Raw genomic sequence first — 22,282 nt, 5'->3', positions numbered from 1 at the left:
AGGGCGGCGACGCGGGGAGGCGCGGCGGGGAGTGCCCAGGGGAGGCGAGGCGGAGAGCACGCCGACGCCGGGGAGACGTGGTGTTGCCGGCCGCGGGGAGGCGCGTTGAGGTGCCAGTGGTGGCGTGGGGAGGCACACTGGCGTGGGGGGAGGCGTCAGGGGGTGGCTCGAGGAGGCATGCCGGCGTGGGGGAAGGTATGCCGGGGGGCGTCAGCAGCGGTGCAGGCCCCACAGTGGGCGGCGGTGTGACACGGGAGGGGGTGAGGCTAGGATTTGAGTGTGGGGATTCAACGGATATGGGTGTTTGCACGAATCTCAAATATCGGGAAGTTCAACCTCTTCCTACCTTCCGGAAGATGATAGGATTCCCGCCACCACCCTCCGTGACCTATCGTTGAAAATTGCTATGTATCTATCAGGCCGTAACGGCCAAACCGGCCACATTGAAACGTGGCCCAACTTAATTACGGTGATTCATTTGGTCTTAAGTCGGTTCGGCCCACCTAGACCCGGCGGCGGCGCTCCGGTGAACAATTTCTCGACGCGTCTTCCGAATCCCTGTTTCCTTGCTCGCTCTCTGCGCGCCGGCAACCTCCAGTCCCCGTACGGCAGCTGCAAGCTTCTCCCTCCTCTGAACTTGGTGGGGGAGGGCGAAGCGGGGTAAGGCCCCCTCCAAGTTGGTGAGGATGTCGGGGTTCGGCGATGGGTACGTGGGGATGGCGCAGGACGCCGTGAAGATCCGTCAGCTGGAGAAGCAGCGCGAGGCGGAGCGCCGCAAGGTCGAAAAGCTCAAGAACAAGTCCTCGGATGGCCAGCCTGGCCTCCTCCAGTTCGGCTCCAGCACCTCCGAGGTAATCACCGTCATGGCGCGTCTCACTGTAATATTCCAAAAAAATTAATATTTGCTTGTATGAAATTTGCAAAAATTTAAAACTTTTTGTATGTATTGTGTGCTTGTTTGAAAATGATAGTCAATTCCCTTCTTATCCCTACATTCTATTTCAAGGAGAATTAACTCACATGCAACAAGTGACAAACTACATTCATATTTGGGAAACACAAGGTAATAGATCAAAACTTCTACTGCATATTTGCAAATTACATCCTATTTACGTGTCATTTTGACATCATGATTACCTCCAAAGTGTTTTTCTCGACAATTGTCAGATTATATGTCCTACTATTATGAGATTGACACCATTTTAATGATTGTGTTCGAAATACTAGCTGTCATATAAGGTCCAAACTATGTAAATCAATTCTAGACTTGACTTTACTGAGTTTTGCATCCCTATAACAGCCATGATGATTTTAAATTAAAATCTTCGGTTAACATATGTTGACCGGTTGTGGATTACTTAAACTCGCATTTTATGATTACAACTATCCAACATGAACCATGTTCGTTAACGTTCAACATTGTTCAGCTTCCCGTGGGCTGGAGTATGGGGTGGCATCCTCTACTAAAGGAGAGCAACCGTCGTTCAAATCAACTGCAAATTGTTATGCGTCATAAGATATCATATCCATCAGGATCTCATATTTTTTAAGTATCTAATGGAGGCCGAGTGTTTTACAGAAACTTCTCTAGAAGTATCTAATGGATCTCATATTGCAAATGGCATAAGACATTTATTTTTGCCGAAATCTTTCCTAAATAGACACAATAGTCTCTAGAACTTCATGTCCATCAAAAAGTACAACAACATTGTCCATGCCATCTGCTCAAAGTTGTGCTTTAGCAAAAAGAAGCTAGGTAAGAGGACAAGATGGTTGATCAATGATGCCTTTTCCCTCTAACTGTTGAGTACTTTATCTATTAATATGCTCTACCTCAACTTCACTGGTAACTCCTAATTATATCTGGTTTTCTAATAAAGTCGGGAAAAAGATCTGTTTTCTAAAAAAATATGGTTTTCTATGTTGTTGGTGTTATTAATCAAATCCTCCACTAGTGATCATTAGTCCCAGTTGGATAGCCTCGTATATCTCGAATATCCAACCGGGACTAATTTTTCGAGACTAAAGCTCCCCATCTTTTGTCCCGGGTCAGTCACCCGGGACTAAAGACACCCTTTAGTCCCGGTTGGTAGGGCCACCATGCATGCCAATGCACGTGGCCCTTTTGTATCGGTTGGTATTACCAACTGGAAGTAAAGACCTTTCTTCTTTTTATCCTGATTTCTTTTCCATATTATGCTAATTGTTGCTTCACCTATATATATATATATATATATATATACCTATATGTATACATTCTTAGCGTATACTGCTTACACGTATACGCTCGTATTGTATATGCGTGTCGTATATATATTTCATGATAGTGTATGCATAATATTAATTATAACTACTATACACACACAATTCTTATTATATTATACATATCAAACTAGTATTTATACAATAATTTGTCCTCTTCGTTCTTATAATCCTCCCGTCGTGGTGTTGCTAGGTTAGGCTATTGAATGTCCATCATAATAAAATTATCCTTTGGGTATCACCTCGTCCACCAGGAATCCTAGGAGAGCTTCTTGGATTGCCAAAAGTTTCTCCTTCTCCAAGAGTTCTTCTCTAATTTTCCTTGGACTTGAAACCTCCGAGTTCCCCGGATTGATGAGATCTTAAGATAGACAAAATCCCCTTCATTGAAGCTCAATTCTCGTCTCCTCTTGTTCGAGTAGCTCTTCTGCCTGGACTGAGCTGCCTTCAGCTTCTCTCTGAAATATTTCAGCTACTCTGTCTTTGGCCTCTTTTATAAAGGCGGGTCCGACTAGGGTGCGTTCTCCCACTTCCGACCACATTAAAGGGTTCTGCACTTTCTCCCGTAGAGAGCCTCAAATGGCGACATGCCTAAACTGGCCTAATAGCTGTTGTTATATGAGAATTCTGCATAGGGTAAACTCTGCTCCTAGTCCTTGCCATAAGTAAGGACACAAGCTCTCAACATATCTTCCATAATTTGATTTACCCTTTCTGTTTGGCCATCAGTCTGTGGGTGATAAGCCGAACTAAAATCCAGTTTGGTGCCCATGGCTTTATGCAGGCTCCTCCAGAATCTAGAGGTGAATTGGGTGCCTCTATCCAAAACAATTTTGCTAGGCACACCATTCAGCTTCACTATGTTGTCCACATAGAGCTAGGCCAACTTTTCTCCACCATAATTGGTCCGTACAGGTAGGTAGTGAGCGACCTTAGTGAGTCGGTCCACTATTACCCATATGAAGTCATTCCCTTTTCGAGTCTTGGGCAAACTAACTACAAAATCCATACCAATCTCATCTCACTTCCAAACTGGGATGGATAAAGGTTGTAATAACCCTGCTGGCTTCTAGTGCTCGGCCTTGATTCTTTGACAGGTATCACAATGGGCGACGAACTAAGCAATGTCCGCCTTCATCCCATTCCACCAGTATTTTTGCCTTAAGTCCATATACATCTTGGTGGCTCCTAGGTGGATGGACTAGGCCAAATTATGTGCTTCATTCATGATGATTTGCCGAAAATCTCCTTCCTTGGGTATGCAAATTCTATCCTTGTACCATAAGGTTCCTTTGTCGTCGACTCTGAAATATGGCGCTTTATTCTCTCCAGTGTGCTTACGGAGTTTCATTAAACCTTGATCCGAACCTTGAGCTTTTCTGATTTTATCCTCCAAGGTAGGCTGAACACTTAGCTTACGATGGGGATTATGGGGGACCATGTGCACATTTAATCGTGTCATTTCTTCTTGTAGATGAGCATTTCTGGGTCCAAGCTGCCCATAAGATTTTCTACTTAAGGCATCAGCTACCACATTAGCTTTGCCGGGATGGTAATGGATTTACATATTATAATCCTTAACTAATTCGAACCACCTCCTCTGCCTTAAATTCAGATATGGTTGTGTGAAGATATACTTTAAACTCTATGGTCGGTGTAGATCTCACACTTATTTCCAATTAAATAATGTCTCCAAAATTTGAGGGCATGCACTACGGCTGTAAACTCCAGATCATGGGTTGGGTAATTTTGCTCATGGGGCTTGAGCTGGCGGGAGGCATATGCCACCACCTTCCCATTTTGCATAAGGACACACCATAATCCTTGTTGGAATGCATCACAATAGATGATGAAGTCCCGCTGAATATCCAGCAAGGTTAATACTGGGGCGGTCGTCAATCTTTTCTTCAGCTCTTGGAAACTCCTTTCACAAGACTCTATCCACGTGAATTTCTTATCATTTCTAAGCAGTTCTGTCATGGGCCGGGCTATCTTGGAAAATCCCTCAATAAACCTCCGATAATACCCAGCTAACCTAAGAAAGCTTCTGATTTTGCTCACATTAGTGGGTTGCTGCCAGTTGGAGACTGCTTCAACTTTCTTAGGGTCAACCGCTAATCCTTCAATGGTCAGAATATGGCCAAGGAAAGCCACTTTCTCAAGCCAAAATTCATATTTGCTGAACTTGGCATAGAGTTTGTGCACTCTCAACTTTTCTAGCACTACCCGTAGATGCTATTCATGCTCCTGGACACTTTTGGAGTAGATAAGTATGTCGTCGATAAAGACTACGACAAACTTATCTAACTCGTCCATAAACACCTTGTTCATGAGATTCATGAAATATGCAGGTGCATTGGTCAGCCCAAAGGATATCACAGTGAACTCAAATTGTCCATAGCGGGTGACAAAGGCTGTCTTCGGGATGTCACTCTCCTTAACCTTAAGTTGGTGATAACCAAACCTCAGGTCAATCTTGGAGAAATACCTAGCTCCCTTCAGCTGATCAAAGAGATCATCTATCCTGGCGAGAGGGTATTTATTATTGATGGTGACCTCGGGATGGAGTAGACTACGGTGGCGGTGCAGCAGCGAGAAGAGGCAAAAATCCTAGCTCGATTAGATGTGTTTTCGGTAGAGGCCGATAGGTCATATATATAGGAGAGCCCACGATCTCATGTCGCGATCGTGATCTAAACCGATTAGGCTTCCATATATCTCGCTGGCTTAAAGACGAAGTAACAAAAAAAGCAAAAGGAAACCGCGCCACCGCAAGGTAGGAGGTTGGATTTCGGTGGACCATTCACGCAGGTGTTGCGCGCCTACGCCCCTTCACCCCCTACCCCGCCCCTTCAAGTTCGTCCATTGACCAATTTAGTACCTCAACTTTCATTTTTTATCAGACTCATCTTTATGTTAATGTGGTGCTCTATATTAGCATGAGACTGATGTGTATGTACGTATGCTTTAAAATTGATATTGACATGTACTCACGTACTTGTGGTATGGTATACATGCTCCACATATGTATTCATACCCTCTCGATAAACACATATATGCTCATATTTATTTTGGATCATACTATTATTGTACTTGCTCAAAATCAAAAGACTTTTCACATTAGTTCCATGTAATATGGAGTCCCGTATCAGCACAAAGGACGAGTTTGATCAAAAACAAAAATTGAGGGACTAGATTGATCAATATGAAAGTTGAGGGACGAACTTGACCCTTGGTGCAAAGTTCAAGGATCCAAATACCTATTTTGCCATAATAAAATTCCATCCGCGATGCTTCTCCATATAAGAAGCTACAAACACTATTGTATCTGCCACATAAGCTGCCCTCGAAACTTTGTTCTTGCCCATACTTGTGTGCGCCAATTTGAGATTCTTGTTGACGTGCTACACTAACCAGGGTGATCATTTATCCCTATAAGAAAAACAATCTGCTTTGGTTAAATAAACCTTTTTGTTTTGGACTATATATTTGGAATTGCAAATTCGGAAGGTTAAATTAGCCACGGGAAAATAGATTGTTTTATGTGTCCGCGTGTAACCAAGCCACTGCTCTTTTTCGTGCGTGCCATCTTCATATTTGCAGGTTGCATGAACACACGCGTTCCATCCAAAGGAGCGAAGGGAGAAGAAGAAACGAGGATCTAGACCATCCATTACAAACAAAAGGCAACCAGGCCTGCATCGCCCCGCTCGGGCGACTCAGGCGGTGGCCGCACCACCAGCCTCCACCACCCCCTCCCTCCCCCCTCACCTGCCGCCGCTGGAGGGGCCTGCCGGATGTTCGCACGAGACCCTAGGATGGTGGTGGCGGGGCATTTTCGCCGGCGAGCGTCGCTCCCAGGTGGGGGAGCGGTGTGGACCAACCCTGCCGGCCAGGGTGACGGTGGTGGTGGATCCGAGGTCTTGGGGACCGAATCCGGCCCCCCGGCTGCTGGATCCGTTCGCGGGCTGGCTCGTTGACGGCGCCGGTAGGTCGGCGACCGCCTGCGTGGACTCACCGGCGAGGGCGCGTGGTTCGTGGAGGCTGTTGTCGGCTGCAGCCTGGAGGACGTCCTGAGGCGATGGGGAAGCTGGTCTGCTCGACGAGCCGCGCGACGAGGGTGTTAAAGCAGCACGGCACCTGGTGCGCGCCGGGCAAGGCGAGGATGCGGCGGAGCGCCGCCGCCAGGGACTCCCTCTAGCGAATGCCGTGGATGGACTCCTCGGTGGCGGAGTAGGGGCTGCGCGCGGCCATCCTCACGCACCGATGCGGCTGGCCTGCCCCTCACGCTAGGTGCCGGCAGTGCCCTGCCCGACGCCTTGTGCGGATAGGTGCTGCCACCGATGGGAGAGCGGCGCCCTCAGCCTGGCAGCCGCCTAGGTGAACAGGGAGGAGGGCGCGAGGCTCGGGAAGTGGCGCCTGTGGCTGCGTGCGGGTCGGCGCTAGGACAGCTGGTGGTGGGAGCGGAGGCAAGGTGGCTGACACCACCTCAGCGTGAACCTTTTCTTCTCCTCGTCAGTGACGCAGGTCTGCAGGTTTGCAGCGCCGCCATGGCGGTGGGACCAGAGGGTGCAGGGTACACTCAAGGCATCATAGTGGTGATACGTGATGCGCCGGGCCATCCTTCTAGCGCAAACGTCGCGGAGGCAACGGGGAGCGAGAAGCTGCTGCAAGCAAATACCCATCGGCAAGTCGTGAGACGCCGGGAGGCGCGCCACCGCTGGGAGGAGCGCGCAACCGAGAGAAGTGCGGTGGGAGAGCGCGCGGTGGTGGGGAGGAGTGCGGCGGCCGGGAGAAGCACAACAAGCGGCCACACGGCGTCGACAGGAAGGTGCAGGCGGTGGAGGGAGCTGCGCGTGGGCAACGATGGAGGGCGGCAACAAAAACGGATGTCGAGATACGGTAGCATGGCGAGTGGAGGCGCGGCGCCGGCATCGCCTCGGCTGGGTTGCTGTAGCAGTGGTCCGGGAGTGCTGAACCATGTACGTGCAGCGAGGGGTTGTATTGCTCCGGGCGAAAACCCTCCCCCAGCCTTCGTGCTGGTGGACATGACGGCGGCATCCTAGGATGTCGTCTTCCCCATTGGGGGCGTCATGTTGGAACTACGACCTTGCTGCACGGGGTTCTCTGTGTGAAAATCCTATCCAGATCCTAGACGAGCGATGGCGGCGCTATTGGTGTCGTGCCCTCCTTGAAGGCGTCATCTCTAGAGACCCAACTTGGTTCATGGCATTGCTGAACTATTATCATGGGAGGTCACAGCTGAGGGCGGCAACTCCGTTCCGTGGTGAGCTGAATGGGTGTTGCCGAGCCCATGTGCAGGTGTTCGAAGTTAGGGTGGCGACCAGGCATTATCGCATAGTTGTCGAATTTGGCTGCTTGCAGCGAACCATGGCAGCTGACGTTGCTTAGCAGCGATAAGTGCGGTGTGGGACTGCGTCGAAGGACGGCGCTTGCGGCAATGGCAGCGTGGGACGACTAGGCTTGCAGCGGACCGCGGCAGGTTGCTCAGCTTAGCTGGGCTATCCGATGCAGTTCATCGTCGGAAGATGGCGCAAGTGACTTCTCTGACTTGTTGACACAGCGGAGAAGGCTATGTACACGGGTGAAGCAACGAGGCGAGGTCGACACACTGCGGTGGCTTGGCTGATCAATGGAGATCTTAGGGAGCGGGGCAATATCGCTCAACACTGTGACAGCGATAAAAGAAATGAATCCGTAACGTGGAGTACTGCGGCGGGCATGGCGAGGCTCCCGTGCACGGTGTATCTTTGAGGCAATGAGAGAGAGGCAGAGTCCAACGGCGGATGTGGCGAGGCTCTCGCCGTTGTCTTATCGAGGCAGCCTGCGAGAGGTCCGGATTCGGTGCTATCACCCTATTAGGTGAAGAGTGATGTTACAGCGGCACTACGGCGAAGGTCCTGCATGACGGTGGTCTTCTCCATGCGGTGCAGTCTGCTTCTCAGTTCAACATCGACGTTAGGTTACGCTGGAAGGTTTCGGCGACTTCTTGACTGTGTGTACGGTGGTACGGGCTACGGTAAGGCTTCGATTCTGTCGCCAAGGTAAGGTGTTGAGAGGAGTGGAGTTCGATGACGTTTGATGTCCCAATCCAACCTGCCGATGTGTTGTAGAGTTGAGTTGTATGGGAGGGCGTGATGCGGTATTACATTGAGTACCCAATCCCAACCTGTCAATGTTTGCATCGTTTTTTTCTTTTTTATGTTTTCATCCAATCTAAGCTTTATCTTTTTTATTAATATAATCGACAGCTCTTGTAGTTCGTTTCAAAAATGTCTGCAGGTTGCAACCGTGCATGCTTGGTCCAAGCAAAGGCTCCAGCCTCCAAGCAGCCATCAAGAAAACTAGGGACCTTTTTCGTGCAACGAGAGAGCGCCTTTGGTTCATGATCGGACGGGCGACGCGCTGCACGTTGACTGACACGTTGGCACGTTGACTCGCACGGCCGGAGGCCGAAGCACCTTGGCCCGCCTTGCTTGTTTTCGCTCCCGAGTCCGAACCCACAATACTCCGGAGGTTGAAATGGCGGCGGCGGCGGCGGAGATGGAGAAGCCCGTGGCGGTGCGGCGCGCGGAGGAGCTGGTGGAGAGGGAGATGGCCGGGCGCGACGCGTCCCACGACGCCGCGCACGCGCTCCGCGTCCGCGACCTCGCGCTCTCGCTCGCCGCCGAGGAGGGCCTCTCCGCCCCCGCCCGCCTCCTCACCGTAACTGACCACTTGCCTCCTTTGTTGCTCGGCCCGATCTCCCACTCTCTTCTCGCGATTTCTATTCGGTTTGCTGATGCGCGTGCCGTTTGATTGCCCCAGGTGGAACTGGCCGCTCTCCTGCACGACATTGGTAACTACCCCCAATTATCCTCTCTCAATTTCATTTGCTTTAGCTCTCCATTGGAATATGATTGGTTTTTTCGTTATTCAGGAGACTACAAGTACACCAAGTAAGGGGGGATTCTATCGTCTTGTTGACTCGTTTGCTCCTTGCATTAAGAGTGAAAGGAAGTTGAGTTTGAGTTAGTGTACCCCTTGTGCTGTGGAGAATATACATTACTTGATATACTGTTGACTGTTGTTGAGGAGGGAGATTGATTCCGGATACGTGAATTTGACTGCACTAATGGATATTGGATAGGAACAATGTGGAGGATATGAGCGTCGTCGAGAAGTTTCTTGAAGAGGTAGGATTGGAGGAATGGCAGAAGGATGAAATAGTGTCAATTATTAAGGGGATGGGTGAGTTATTGAATTGTTTGCATTTATGCATCTGCACTTTATGTTTCTTCAGTGGTACAACTCACATGGGGCACAATCTGGTTCAAAAGGCTCATTCCTCTTCATTAATCATTATGCATGTGTGCATTTTATTATTATCTCAAATCTCAGTTTATTTCTCTTCATGCACTTTTGTTCTCCCCTATGGCAGTCTGCAGCAGTCCCAGCAGAGCATTTTAATTCATTCTTACTATACATTCTTGAAATTATGGCTGCGAAAAATTTCTGTCTAACCCTTTAATAAACTGCAGGATTCAAAAATGAAGTTTCAAAGAAGTCTATTTTTGAGCCCACTATTGAGTTTGCAATTGTACAAGATGCAGATCGCCTGGATGCAATTGGTGCAATTGGTAAGTACTCCTTAAGCAGATTTTTAAACTCTTCATAACCAGAATTTTTTCAACAATCACAATGCAATACAAGTCAGCAAACTCTAAAGCAACAAAGCTTTTTAGTCCCTGACAAGTTGGGGTAGGCTAGAGCCAAAACCCAACACGAGCCACTAGCAAAAAAGGAAACAAAAGAGAAAATGACTAGATATATAATAGAGGACCTAAAGATTGTCCATGCGGAGATGAAATCCAAGATTAACAAGCTCTAGAATCTAGATATACACAACTTTTTTTCAAGCAGTGGCATTTAGCTCTTTATTTTAGTTCTGCTAGAACAAAATCCATCGTACATTTGCCTCACCATTAGTTTACCAAATATACTATTGTGGGAGAATGCCATTACCTGTACATTTAAAGGCACCACAAACCAGTAATATAGCTTTCTCGCACCTACTTGTAGAGGCACTACCTCTCTCAGAGCTGTCATACACATTTTTTTCATTCTGAAACTTTTGCAGGTGTTCAAATAGCATTCATTTACAACTTACTGTAGCTATCCTCTCTGATATGCAGTGGTATGCTAATTGTAATATTGTACCGCTCCTACCCGTATAAAGCTTGAACTAAACATTATTAGCATACAGGTGCGAGATACATGTATGAATTTGAACTGGAAAAAATATCAAAGATAAAACATCTGATATTATACTAGTTTTCATGGTCTTGCATTGTGGAATGTGGATCCTATTTTTTTGGCTTTTAACACAAACGCTTACACTTCCGGACAAAGAAGACCAAAGATGCTCATATATTTGGCTACCCTTTTTTTAACACAAACGCTTACACTTCTGGACAAAGAAGACCAAAGATGCTCATATATTTGGCTACCTTTTTAGTTCAAATAAGAATTATGTGTTTTAATCTTCTCAACTGATACCTGCAGGTATTGCAAGATGCTTTACGTATGGTGGGAGCAAGAACAGCGCACTTCATGATCCTAGAATACTGCCACGTGATAACTTGTCAAAGGAAAAGTACATGTCCAAGGAGGAGAAACAGACATCGATTAATCATTTTCATGAGAAGCTTTTTAAATTGAAGGACATGATGAAGACAGAGGTACTGGGAGCTTTGTTATAGAAGTCTTCTTACAGCTGCATATCTGTCTTGTATAAAATTTCAGGAAGAAAGCATTTCTTACACCTACTGAATCTAGTAAGGGCTGTAGAGCGATGTTTGGTCTAGTTTGCTTCGTTTTTCCATTTTTAGGGAAATTAATTTGCTTCGCTTATACCGAGTGTATGGAAATTAGATTTGTATAGTCCTACTCTGTCATTATGGAATGATTTCATGATTAACAGTCACCAGTTATTTGTTCCCAATTCATTTTTTTTATGCATGGACCATAGTTTCAGCAATAGTTTACCCAGACATACACTCGTTGTAATATTCCCTTGTCTGCTCCATGCATACTGACACATAGTTTCACACTGCGCATAGGCCGGCAAAAGGAGAGCAGAGAAAAGGCATAAGTTCATGGAGGACTTTGTTGCTGAATTCTATGAAGAGTGGAGTGGCAGGGCTTGAAGTTGAACAACCAGGTTTTGATGCTGTATGAGAGGCTGAGAGCGGGCAGTTGGCCAACCATATCTCAACAACTGATGATGCTGTTCGTCTACCTGGCCTATCTTCTGCTGGTGAAATCATGCAAATAAAAGTGTAAAGCCTATAAGAGTTGCTGAACAATGATACGGCTCTGTAATAAGCAGTCAACCCACTTGCCTGGACTTCTGGAGTCCGTAGATGGCGTTGGTCTGCCAAGTGCCCAAGTGCATGGTACACTGTAATGGGGCATGTAGAGTAGTAATTAGTAAATAGTATTGAGTCTTTTGATCTGGAGCAAATTTATTCAAAGAGATGCCGTGGCATCTTGCTGCTCTTGTATTGAAACAATACTGCTAAAACATACCGGTTACATCATCTGAAGCTTCAGTGTTTTGCCATCACACATATTGACATTTACATATACAGAAGTACTATACTCCCTGTACTTGTCTACACTACATGTAAACAGAACCAACCAATTACTTAATAGAAGTAGGACTACAAATAAAAGACGAAACAGAATGAAAACAGAGAACATCATTTCACACAGAATCATCCACTTCCTCTCACCCACAAATTCTTGCAGACCACATGTGCATCCGAAAGCAAACTCCGAATGGTGTAGTAAGCTCTCAGAGCCTGGTGGCCTTGTCCCTCTTGGCCAGCGTCACCTTGAGCCCGTGCTTCATGTACATGGTGAGCGCAATCTTGGGCGCGACGGGGTGGCCCTCGACGACGTGGACGCGGTAGCGGAGGAGGATGGACGCCGCGGCGAACTTCATCTGGTAGTAGGCGAAGTCCTTGCCGAGGCAGAGGCGCGGCCCGCCGTTGAAGGCGGTGAACTTGTAGGCGGACTCGCTCGTGAAGCGGCCGTCCCGGAGCCAGCGCTCCGGCCTGTACTCCCGGCAGTCGTCGCCCCAGATGCTCTCCATCCGCCCCATCGCGTACATGGCGTAGATCACCTTGGTGCCCTTCCTCAGCACCGTCCCGTCCGGGAACACCTCGTCCTCCACGACCTGCGCGTGTATTGCAGCGTATCGTGATCAGCACTTGAATTAGTACTTGTTGTTAGTAACAAAATGAAGATGATCCCAAAGTCTTCTCTTGTTGGCCAATGACCTGTCGGCAAACAGTAACTTCTTTCGTTTCACCTATTCAAAAGATGTGATGGTGAGCTGATCTGGTTGCACACTACTATATGTCGAGATAGGAGTAGCTAAATTAAAGGATGGGTACGTGCAACTACTGAGCGACTCAACTGTTGGGTTGGCCCGACACCCGTCTCTGTCGAAGCCACACAAGATACCCAAAAAAGGAGAGAAGAAACACGAGATGTAGATGGCCAACTTGCAACCTGTAACTCTGCTAACTCCTGCTGCTTACGTGCTGTTCTCCCCCGTCCCCTCCCCCCCCACAGTGCCCAACTCCCCCATGGGCCACGCCGCATTAATCAAACAATGCTTCAGGATATATTATCCAGGCCCATTGCAGAATCAGCCTATCGCGTCACGGTCAATTCATGGCTCCCGTGTGCGTGCAGCTCGCCAGCTAGCTTCCAGCAGCTACTTTTATGTTTCTCTGTCGCTGCAGAGAGTCCGGTGCAGCAGCACACTGGCATCTGTCCAACATCTTGACTTTTTTCTTCTTTTTGTTTTGTAATTTGTACGTATGCTCATCCTCAATGTCCACAGATCACTCTTCTTCCTCCTTGTCATTTTGTTTTGTTGGGTTGTTGTGGGACGCCAATCTCGTTGGTGTAAGTTTTATCAGTGCTCAACATGAATTCCATGCCAGTTCCCTAGTAGGATCTCCTGGTTTGACTCCCAATTTTCTACTCTAATTTTGGAACTCATGCAAATTGCAATTTCCAAGCATCGTACCTCATGCGGATAGAGCCAGCTACTCACACACTTGGGGACTTTGACAGTATACAAGGACGAGTTAGTTTTACCGAACGGCAATGGAAATGTAAAGCGCGTGCAGTGTGCCCATTGTTTGTAACGTAGGAATTTCAGGTGAAAGCAACTCAAATCATATGGGATTGGGAGAAACTCCTTTTTTTTTCAAGAACTTATATTTTCGTATTTCAAACGAGACCGTCTAATAGTATATACTCCTTCTGTCCCAAAAAACTATTCGTTTTGACTTTTTTTTACATAGCTCTAGACATATTATATATATATATATGTGCATATTTAAAACTATGTAAAAAAAGTTAAAACGAATAGTAATTTCGAACGGAGGGAGTAGCATTCTAGCCCCTGTATTCGTTGACGAGTAGATGTGTCTATCCAAAAAAATAAAGTAGATATCGAATTAATGAATACGAAACGTGTGTTTGTTTGTGTATGCGTTACCTCCTTGTGGTCGACGGGGACGGAGGGGTAGAGCCGGAGCGCCTCGGAGAGCGCGGCGTGGAGGTACTCCATCCGCTTCACCTCATCCGGCTGGAACACGAACTCCTCCTCGACCTCCCCCGGCGCCTTCCGCGCCGCGACGATGCCCTCGATCTCCTCCAGGATCCTGGCCTCCACGGCGGGGTTCTTTCCGAGCAGCCAGAAGAACCACGCGAGCGCCACGGAGGAGGTGTCGCGGCCGGCCAGGATGAAGTTGACGCAGATGTCGCGGAGGAACTTGTCCGAGTAGGCCGGGCGGCCGTCCTCGTCGCGCATCTTGGTGAACACAGTCAGGAGGTCCGACCTGCGCCCGGCGTCGTAGCCGGCCTCGAGCTCCTCCTTGCGCTTGCGGATCACGTCGTAGGCGAACTCGTCGACGCCAGCGAGGGAGCGCTGGAGCACGCGCTCGTTCCCGACGCCGAGGGCGCGCATGGCGCGCCACACCGCGGTGGGCGTGAGGAAGCGCACGATGGTGGCCTCGGTGGCGTCCTCGAAGGCGCGCGCGAATGGGATCTCGGGGAGTCCGGGGCGGATGCAGCCCGGGTCGACGCCGAAGGCGATCATGCAGACGTTGTCGAACGTGAGGCGGAGGAGCACGTCCTGGAGGTCGAAGGCGCCGCCGCCCGCCTCGGCGTCGGCGAGCACGGGGAGCAGGCGGCGGTGGACGAGCTCGACGAGGGAGCTGGCGGTGAGCGCGCGGAACTCGGCGGAGTGGAACTCTAGGCTGGCCGCCTTGCGCTGCCTCCGCCACACCTCGTCGTCGGCGCCGAAGATGCCATCGCCGAGGAGGTCCCGCACGTTGTCGCGGAAGTAGGGGCCCTTGGGGAAGCTCCCGAACCGGGTCTTGAGGAGGTGCTCCAGGTTGCGCGGGTCCGCGGTCACGACGCAGTGGAGGTTGGTGAACCACGGCCCGCGGAACGTGAAGGTGCCGCCGCGGGCCTTGAGGATGCCCGTGATCCACTCGTACATGTCGCCGCGGAGGCCGAGGAGCAGGGACGGCAGCATGCCGACGAGCGGCCACGTGGGCAGGCCCTGCGAGCGCCGCTGCCGCAGCGAGTGGATGGCCACGAAGATGGACACGGCCACGAGCAGCTCCAGCGTCTGCACCTCCGGGAGCAGGCTGGCCAGTCCGCCGCCAAGCTTCGCCGCGGCGGCGGCGTCCGTGGCGTTGTGCGAGACGGCCGTGTCCATGGCGCCGCTCATGGCGTTGGCAGCGAGGCTTAGGGGCAGAGAAAGGTGGTGGTGGTGAGCTGTGGGAAGGGTGCGTGGGTTTCTGGAGGGGGTTCCTGGGGTAGCTCCAATATATAGGTGGGATGCCGGTGTGGTTGCTTGATGGCAACGTGCAGGGCCGTTTTGATTTGGTGAGCTGAAAGTCTAGCTCGAACGAACTCCCGTTACTTGATTCTGTCACGCGCGCGAGCTTTATTTCAACGTTAAGCTTGCGCTTAATTTGGGCCTTTTTCCAAAGTGCTTAATAAGTGATTGTACGTGCATTATCCGATCGTACATATGTGTCAACTTGTTTTAAAGATCGCAATGACAGCTGATAACCCTGCAGCGTAAGGCCTGTTCAGAGTCGAACAATTTCCTATAAAATTTCGTGTGATACTCTTGCGCTTCGGAAAAAATATACCTACTTGTTTTTTTAATGATTTAACTATTTAAATACCGGCCAGGAGCTAAAGAAAGATTGGTATGTGCATATATACGAGTATACATGTGAGCGCAGTGTGTTGTGTTTATGCACTAAAGCTCACGCACTTGGCAAATGGGAAAAATTGTGAACATGCACGAATGCTAATTGCGTGACCGTGACGTGCTAATTCCGTATGGTTAAACCAACCACGCTTTTCCTAAAGTTCGGTCATCACTGGACTCGAATTAGCGGTACCCAAAGAGGCAAGCATAACTGTTGCCTGAAAAATCACCGAAATATCTCGACTGTTATTCGCCGATCATCGTGTCGCTGGCGCACCAGGGCGGACAGGGCGGGTGGCGGGTTGGGTGGGTGAGCCGAGCGCTCTGCCTCTGCTCGCCCCCCGTCCCGCTCTCCTGCCCTGCTCGATCGGCGCCCGCCTCTCCCGGTGCCGGTGGTGACCAAACGCAACCACTGCCCCGACCTGTCCTCCGGCCACTGCATGCCGCCTCCGGCTCCGCGCCAGCAGCCTCCGGTTCCCGAGCCGTTTCACGGGTCGTGTCGCCGTAGCTGTTCGTGTCGTGTGTGACCACGAGGCCGGCCGGGGCGTCGCGATCGCCCGTGGTTTCTGCTGGTTTTTACTGCGTTTCCCCACTATTGGCTGGCACGGCAAAAGGTCTCGTTCTCGCTACGCAGGGTGACGCACGAGCGAGTCGCCGGGTCGGTGAGCTAGATCGTGGAAACCGAGTTTCGTGTGTCCGGGCCGGGTGACGTCGTCATCCAGCGGTCAAAAGTCAAAACCCTACCATTCCTTCAGAAAAGAGCCCTCAAGAAGACGCCTGCCGTTACGTAGGTTATAGTAAGATGCTCTTATTACAGTATGCAGCAGTCGGCATCTGCAGCAGATCGGTGTGCAAGCTGCTGAGGATTATGAGCGACTTTGCTCGTCTGATTGGGCGGTGGAATCGCAGTTGCTTCACTCATTGACCTTTAATTAGTCTTCCCACATTGCTATCCGAGTAAAATATATCGGCGGTCCATGAACTGACAGCGAGTGTCATCTAAGTCCCCAAACTTCCAAAATGCACATCAAAATCCCTAAACTTGTTAATTAGGCCCTGTTTGGCACGGCTCCACTCCTAAACTCCAGCAACTCCATCAAAAAATTCAGCCAAACACCCCAACTCCAAAACTCCATGGAGTTGCCAACTCCATGGAGCTGTAGTGCAAATGGAGGTGGAGTTTTGGAGCACCTCTTTTGCTGCTCCAGAAACCTCTCTTTTGAACCTTCTCGTGGAGTTGGTGGGTAATTACCCACCAATACCACTGGTTACACAAAAAAACGTTTCATTCTATTCTCCCGAACCCCACTCGCCGCCAGAGCCCCGCCCGTCGCCGCCCCCGTGGCCGGCCAGCCCCGTCGTCTGTCGCCGCCCCGCCGCCCGGCGACGCCCGTCGCCCGTCGTCGCCTACCGCCGCCCGCCGCCGCGCACGTCGCCCGTCGCCGCCCGCCGCCGCGCCCGTCGCCCGCCGCCGCCCGCCCGTCGCCCGTCGCCGCCCGCCGCCCGTCGTCGCCCGTCGCCACCCACCCCGCCGCCTGTCGTCGCCCGTCGCCGCCTGTCATCGCCCGTCGCCACCCGCCGCCCCGTCGCTACCCACCCCGCCGCCCGTGGAGGGTCTCCCGTGTGCGGCACAGTGCAGTGGAAAAAGGGGAAGAAGAAGATGGGATAGAGAGGTTGACAAATGGGGCCTTAATTGGGGGGCAACAATGGCAATCCACACTGAAATCGATCTTTTTTGGAGCTGAGAGCACCCATCTAGCCAAACACCTCATTTTTGTTCTGGAGTTTTGGAGCGGAGCTGGCTCCATGTGGAGTTCTGGAGTGGAGCAGCTCCACCCGGAGTTGGAGCCATGCCAAACAGGGCCTTAGTTCACATAAGATCCAAATCTCCATAACCCTCATTAAACTGCATGCGTGGCACGCTGACTGTGCATTAACGTGGACCTAATATGTGAGACCCACATGTTAGGTCAACCTACCCTCTACCTTCATCTCTCTCTCTTCTTCTCGATCTCCCGCCGGCGGCGAGGCGCTCGAGCTCGGGGGTGCAGGTGAGGTCAAGCGACGGGGTGGCGTCGGCCCGCAGCCCCGCCCGGATGCTCGCGGAAGGTTGCCGTCCTTCCCGCGTGGCCGCCGCTGCCGCCACCGTCATCCCCCCGTGCCGAGCTGCTGTCTTTCCTTCACCGTGAAGCCTTCTTCTTCCTCCAAGTTCTAACACAAGCAGCATCGTGCAGCTCCCTGCCCCTCTTATCGCCATCTCCAATCGGTCAAGCAAGCAAGCAATGTAGCACGCCGGAATCCATCTCCTCTGATTCAACTCTACCGAGCAAGCAACCCATCAAGTTCCCTCATGCCTCGTTCCAATTTCTCTCCAATCTCTGAATTGCTCCACCGAAGGAATCAATCAGCCACATCTAGTTGCTTTTCTCCCTCCTCTGATTTCTCGGACGCAAGAAAAGTAAACCAGCAGCTTGAGCATCCCCTTCCTCGCGAAGGGCCACCGTCGACGTACCCCTTGCATGTGGGACACGCCGTTGCTCCACCCGCACATGGCCGCCGCCGTACCCCTATGTTGGACCACCACCATCTGCTCCATCCACGCCAGGCTGCAGCCGCCGTTCGTCCCCGGCCGCCCCGCGCAGGGCTGCGACCGCCGCCACCGTCCGCCCGCGCACGAGCACCGTCCACCCCCGCAGGGCCTCCTTTGCCGCCGGCTGCCTCGACTTAGGCCCCGAGCTACTACTGTTGCTAGAGCCTTGGAGGAAAGAGGAGACAAGGGAGAAATAGAGGAGGAGGGTCACACCTAGCTCCACATCAGCATACACATGGAAATTTAATCTAAGTGACTGTGATTTGGATCTCATAAGGATCGATTAAGGATCGATTAGTAAATTCAAGAACTTTAATGTGCATTTTAATGTGCATTTTCAGAGTTCAAGGATCTGGACAACACTAGCTGCCAAGTTCATGTACCGGGTTTATTTTACTCTTTCTGTCTATCCGGAGTATGTATGTTCCTCGTAGGTGATCCATCGCATCGACCCTTGGATGAAAGGTGCAGCCACCTTTTTTGTTTGTTTGTTCGAAGAGAGATGCAGCCACCTTTGACCCTGATGACGTGATCGTCATGTACAAAGTGAAAAAGTAACGTGCACAGAGCTAATAGCCGTGTCCAACATTGCCAATACTCAGGTGCCCTGCCCTTAACCTGCGAGGATTCTTTTTTGGTGACTGGGAATGCATCGCTGGAGTCCTGTTTCTACCTGCAATGCACCCACGGCCACGTCTCGTTCGACGCGTCCCGAGGTAGCTGCGATTGGTTGTCTAACGAGTAACGACAACTGACTAGAGGCCCGGGCACAGGCACACCGGTTGTCAGAGTTACACTTGGGCACTTGGCGTGTAGCGACAGCTTGTGTGCTTAGCAGCCGTATGCCCGTATCTTCTCTTTGGACTGGGGCGATGCAAACTATAACTACTCTAGAAGGAGATGATGCCCATCTTTCAGACTTTCACTGCTGTATTACTCTACGTGTAATATGCTTATGCAAACCACATGTGTCACTGTCACTGGAGCAACGCAAATGAAAAGGAATATAACCTGATGAAGGGGACAGAATAAGCTTCACGATGCAGGATAAAATACTGGAATGGGAGAATCGAAACATCAAACAATTCAAACTGCTGAACTGAAGAAACTGCACAGAAACAGAGACGAATATAACAGAGTCAAACACAAACAACACACATGCATAATCTCATAATCCATTACAGAGTACACAATCCAAATGATAGTTCTAGTTAGTCTCGTTACTGCAATTACACATATATACAAACAACTTAACAGCACAAACACGGTTCAAAGTTCGAGTATCACTGCACATATATGTTTGATGATAATGCAGCAGCAGCAGATATTTCAAAGTTCAGACCATAAGCATGCTCAGCCAGCCATTGAAGAGTGGACATGCACTTCAGGCTCCTCCGTTGAGCCTGAGCTGCCGGAGGTGCTGCTTGCCGGCGAGGTGCTGCTCGACGTTGAGCCCGCTGGAGAGGTGGACGTTGCACACCGGGCACCGCACGTTCATCTCCCCGGCGAGGCAGGCCGCCTTGTTCCGGTGCTTCCGCCCCTTCTCGTGATCCTCCAGGTGCCGTGCCGTCATGCACAGCACGCCGCAGAGCCCGCACGGCACCGAGGGCTTCTTCTTCGCCGCCGGGTGCGGCGGCTTCTTCGGCGCGGACCTTCGCTGGAGTGGCGGCGCGACGGTGTTGTTGTTCATCGCTGGCGCTGGTACCGCGGCGCCCTGGCTGGCGTGCGGCGGCGGCGGCGGGAGGGACGTGCCCGGGGAGCGGTGAGCGTTTGGCGCCGGTTGCGGGACGTGCTGCGGCGGCGACCTCTGACACGGTGACTTCAGCGGCGGCAGGCGAACGCCGGCGAATCCCGGGGGCGGTCCGGGCGAATGCCTCTTTTCCCATGTGGAATGAGGTGGTGGAGGTGGAAGTGGAGGCGGAGGTGGAAGTTGCAGTGGCTGCTGATGTACCTGAAACAGGGATGGAAACAGTACATGATTGCCGTGACACCATGAATGCAGAATCACAACCATGCAAGTTGTGCCTTTATGCATTGGAATTTGTAGAGATGAAACGACCGCGGGTATCAAAGTTTAGTATGAATGCAGCTAACAAAAACTTGCAGTAGATTATGATGTCTTCTTTGCACAACTCTATTAGTTTTTCCAGAGGATTGATGATGCAAAAAAGAAATGTGCTATGCCAAAAACTGTAGCTGCAGCTGTGAACATAAGGACACAATCTGACTATTTTCATACCAAGCAGAAGTTTCCAAGTTCCAAGAATAGTAAGGTGATATGTTATGGTCCTATAGGGTTTTCTTTTCCTCTGAGCAGAGTAAAAAATGTAGAGAGGAGAATACGTGATCTTTGATTCTGAGAAGTCTTAACAAAGTAAAAATGCGGAGAGGAGGATCTGTGATCTTTGATTCTAAGAAGACAATTTTTTTTGTTTTTTTTGTACTAGCTGTCTCCATTGGTGTTTCGTTATAATTTAGTGCAGTACAATCTTCAATTTCTTGTTTCTTTTAGCTGAAAAGTGGAGCTGCAGAGGATAACTAAACTATTTCACTATGAACTAGTGTGTGATAGTGGATAAGCTGCAGCTGTGAGTTAAAAGGGCAGTCAGCGGTGAGCTATCATTTTTTTTAAAAAAAAAAGCCAATGCACTATGATAAAATTAACAAGAGACTGCCATTATTTTCCAAATACTTAGATTTCAGGGTATAAAAGTTTTGGATTTTCAGTGTTGTAGGATGTCCTACCCAATTGCAAACGAACTATCTTATCTTTTGTAATTCTTAATAAAAATGTGAAACTGCAGAGAGGCCACTAGACTTTTCAAATGGCTTCACAAATTCAAATCTACAGGTTTGTACAGAGAATCAGAGAGAAGGAAGCGATGGACAATGCCTCACCGGCGGGGGCGGAGCAATGTTCCTGAACCTGTCCATCAGCTCCTGGTCGCAGGCGTGCCCGTAAGGAGCGTGGTTCCCTCCATCTTCAATTTTGATAACTTGCGGCATTGTCCTCGGAAATGGCGTCCCCACGCGCAGAGCAGATGATGGCCCGATGCGCCACCAAGGCTCGCTGAAAATCTCTGCTATCTGAAGCAGCGTTCAGTTAGAACTTAGAAAGCTGAAAGCATTTCAGAAGGCCCACAAAAAGAAAATCCTAAGACACAACTCATAGGGCAAGAATCAGTTTCTGGAAATAAGGGTCAAGAACAAAAGAAATTCCAAGACATTTAACCATGGGATTCCAGAAAAATGGCATGAAATCGAAGTGCTAATCAAAGTTTCTTCTGGAAATAAGAGGCAAGAACAAAGAAATTCCAAGACATTTAACCATGGGATTCCAGAAATTGCCATGAAAAAGTGCTAATCAAAGTTTCTGGTGGAGACGGAGAGTAATCTAGAGCTCACCAGTAAACTCTTCAAAGCAGCCTTTAACGAGTCTGCCGGATCATCCAATGCTCCAGTGGGCAGACAAGCTCGGTAGGAACAGAAGCACTTAACGAGACGGACTAAGCATAAAAGCACTTGTTATATACTCCGTGTCTTTGTCACGCGTTTGTTGGGCTCACGCCTTCTGCATCGTGACCACTCTCCATCCATGGAAATCACAAAGAGAGATGGAGCGAGCATTCAGCCTGTTGAGTCCGTGATTGTTTCGTAGAAAGATGGGGCCCAGGTTCGGCTATATCTTGAGCCAGAAATTGACAATTAGCTCAACAACAAGCAAATTCTATATCTCCGCACTGAGATCAAACCCAACTCGAGAGGAGCTCGGGTATAACGAGATCGAAAATTAGAGATGACACTGGAAATTGATAAGATAGTTAATTTTGATTTATTTTTACCTTCCCCTACATTCACGTGAATTAGATGCTAAAATACTAAAAGAGATAGTCCATATCCGTCACAATGAAACGACGCCACCTCAAAGCACCTACAAAATACTCCTCGATGCAGCTCATGTGAGCGGTGAGCAAGATGGAAGCCGAGCGGGCGAAAGTAGTGGCAGAACCATGACAATCACCTACGACAGCAATTGTGCTTAGCTAGCTAGCGACGGTGGCTCCACGTCCGACAAAAAAACAGCGGACTATTATCAAAACAAGATAATA

The 22,282-nt window shown here is 49.9% G+C and overlaps 4 protein-coding genes across 5 annotated transcripts; 2 read left to right on the top strand and 2 right to left on the bottom strand.

Annotated features, from left to right (window-relative positions):
* Positions 1-209: 209 nt before the first annotated feature.
* Positions 210-8,704, top strand: LOC140221310 (protein XAP5 CIRCADIAN TIMEKEEPER-like). 2 transcript variants are annotated; one of them, XR_011897061.1, is made up of 2 exons: positions 210-851; positions 1,428-5,978. XR_011897061.1 is itself a non-coding variant. In XM_072290751.1 (2 exons), exons 1-2 carry the CDS (start codon positions 687-689, stop codon positions 8,629-8,631), a joined length of 231 nt encoding a protein of 76 aa, XP_072146852.1. In that variant the 5' UTR covers positions 211-686; the 3' UTR covers positions 8,632-8,704. The 2 variants fall into 2 exon arrangements, 1 of the variants encoding a protein (XP_072146852.1); XM_072290751.1 differs by lacking the exon at positions 1,428-5,978 and adding an exon at positions 8,566-8,704 and having other exon boundaries at positions 211-851.
* Positions 8,705-8,804: 100 nt separating this feature from the next.
* Positions 8,805-11,870, top strand: LOC117839373 (uncharacterized). The gene is made up of 7 exons (XM_034719687.2): positions 8,805-8,988; positions 9,091-9,121; positions 9,203-9,221; positions 9,413-9,513; positions 9,804-9,902; positions 10,828-11,003; positions 11,385-11,870. Exons 1-7 carry the CDS (start codon positions 8,806-8,808, stop codon positions 11,469-11,471), a joined length of 696 nt encoding a protein of 231 aa, XP_034575578.1. The 5' UTR covers position 8,805; the 3' UTR covers positions 11,472-11,870.
* On the bottom strand, positions 11,789-15,151 carry LOC117839372 (cytochrome P450 86B1). The gene is made up of 2 exons (XM_034719686.2): positions 13,847-15,151; positions 11,789-12,505 (listed from the first exon to the last, which is right to left on the bottom strand). The coding sequence occupies exons 1-2, from the start codon at positions 15,086-15,088 to the stop codon at positions 12,122-12,124; spliced, it is 1,626 nt and encodes a 541-aa protein (XP_034575577.1). The 5' UTR covers positions 15,089-15,151; the 3' UTR covers positions 11,789-12,121.
* A 4,153-nt stretch (positions 15,152-19,304) lies between these two features.
* Positions 19,305-21,850, bottom strand: LOC117840240 (uncharacterized). Its single transcript, XM_034720711.2, has 3 exons — positions 21,579-21,850; positions 21,072-21,260; positions 19,305-20,124 (listed from the first exon to the last, which is right to left on the bottom strand). Exons 2-3 carry the CDS (start codon positions 21,177-21,179, stop codon positions 19,558-19,560), a joined length of 675 nt encoding a protein of 224 aa, XP_034576602.1. The 5' UTR covers positions 21,180-21,260; positions 21,579-21,850; the 3' UTR covers positions 19,305-19,557.
* Between the last annotated feature and the right edge of the window lie 432 nt (positions 21,851-22,282).

Source organism: Setaria viridis, chromosome 9 (genome assembly GCF_005286985.2).
Source record: "Setaria viridis chromosome 9, Setaria_viridis_v4.0, whole genome shotgun sequence".
Taxonomy (NCBI): Eukaryota; Viridiplantae; Streptophyta; class Magnoliopsida; order Poales; family Poaceae; genus Setaria; species Setaria viridis.
Note: the sequence above shows the minus strand (reverse complement) of the source record. Positions and strands in the feature narration are given on the sequence as shown.

What these genes read in the sequence shown, in the direction of transcription:
- LOC117840240 (XM_034720711.2), bottom strand. Translation starts at nt 21,179, where the DNA reads ATGCCGCAAGTTATCAAAATTGAAGATGGAGGGAACCACGCTCCTTAC. An exon ending in ACATTGCTCCGCCCCCGCCG is followed by an intron (nt 20,125 to 21,071) that starts GTGAGGCATTGT and finishes TCCCTGTTTCAG; the next exon opens with GTACATCAGCAGCCACTGCA.
- LOC117839373 (XM_034719687.2), top strand. Translation starts at nt 8,806, where the DNA reads ATGGCGGCGGCGGCGGCGGAGATGGAGAAGCCCGTGGCGGTGCGGCGC. An exon ending in GTCAATTATTAAGGGGATGG is followed by an intron (nt 9,514 to 9,803) that starts GTGAGTTATTGA and finishes AATAAACTGCAG; the next exon opens with GATTCAAAAATGAAGTTTCA. An exon ending in AGGACATGATGAAGACAGAG is followed by an intron (nt 11,004 to 11,384) that starts GTACTGGGAGCT and finishes CACTGCGCATAG; the next exon opens with GCCGGCAAAAGGAGAGCAGA.
- LOC140221310 (XM_072290751.1), top strand. Translation starts at nt 687, where the DNA reads ATGTCGGGGTTCGGCGATGGGTACGTGGGGATGGCGCAGGACGCCGTG. An exon ending in TCGGCTCCAGCACCTCCGAG is followed by an intron (nt 852 to 8,565) that starts GTAATCACCGTC and finishes AAATGTCTGCAG; the next exon opens with GTTGCAACCGTGCATGCTTG.
- LOC117839372 (XM_034719686.2), bottom strand. Translation starts at nt 15,088, where the DNA reads ATGAGCGGCGCCATGGACACGGCCGTCTCGCACAACGCCACGGACGCC. An exon ending in TCCCCGTCGACCACAAGGAG is followed by an intron (nt 12,506 to 13,846) that starts GTAACGCATACA and finishes ATACACGCGCAG; the next exon opens with GTCGTGGAGGACGAGGTGTT.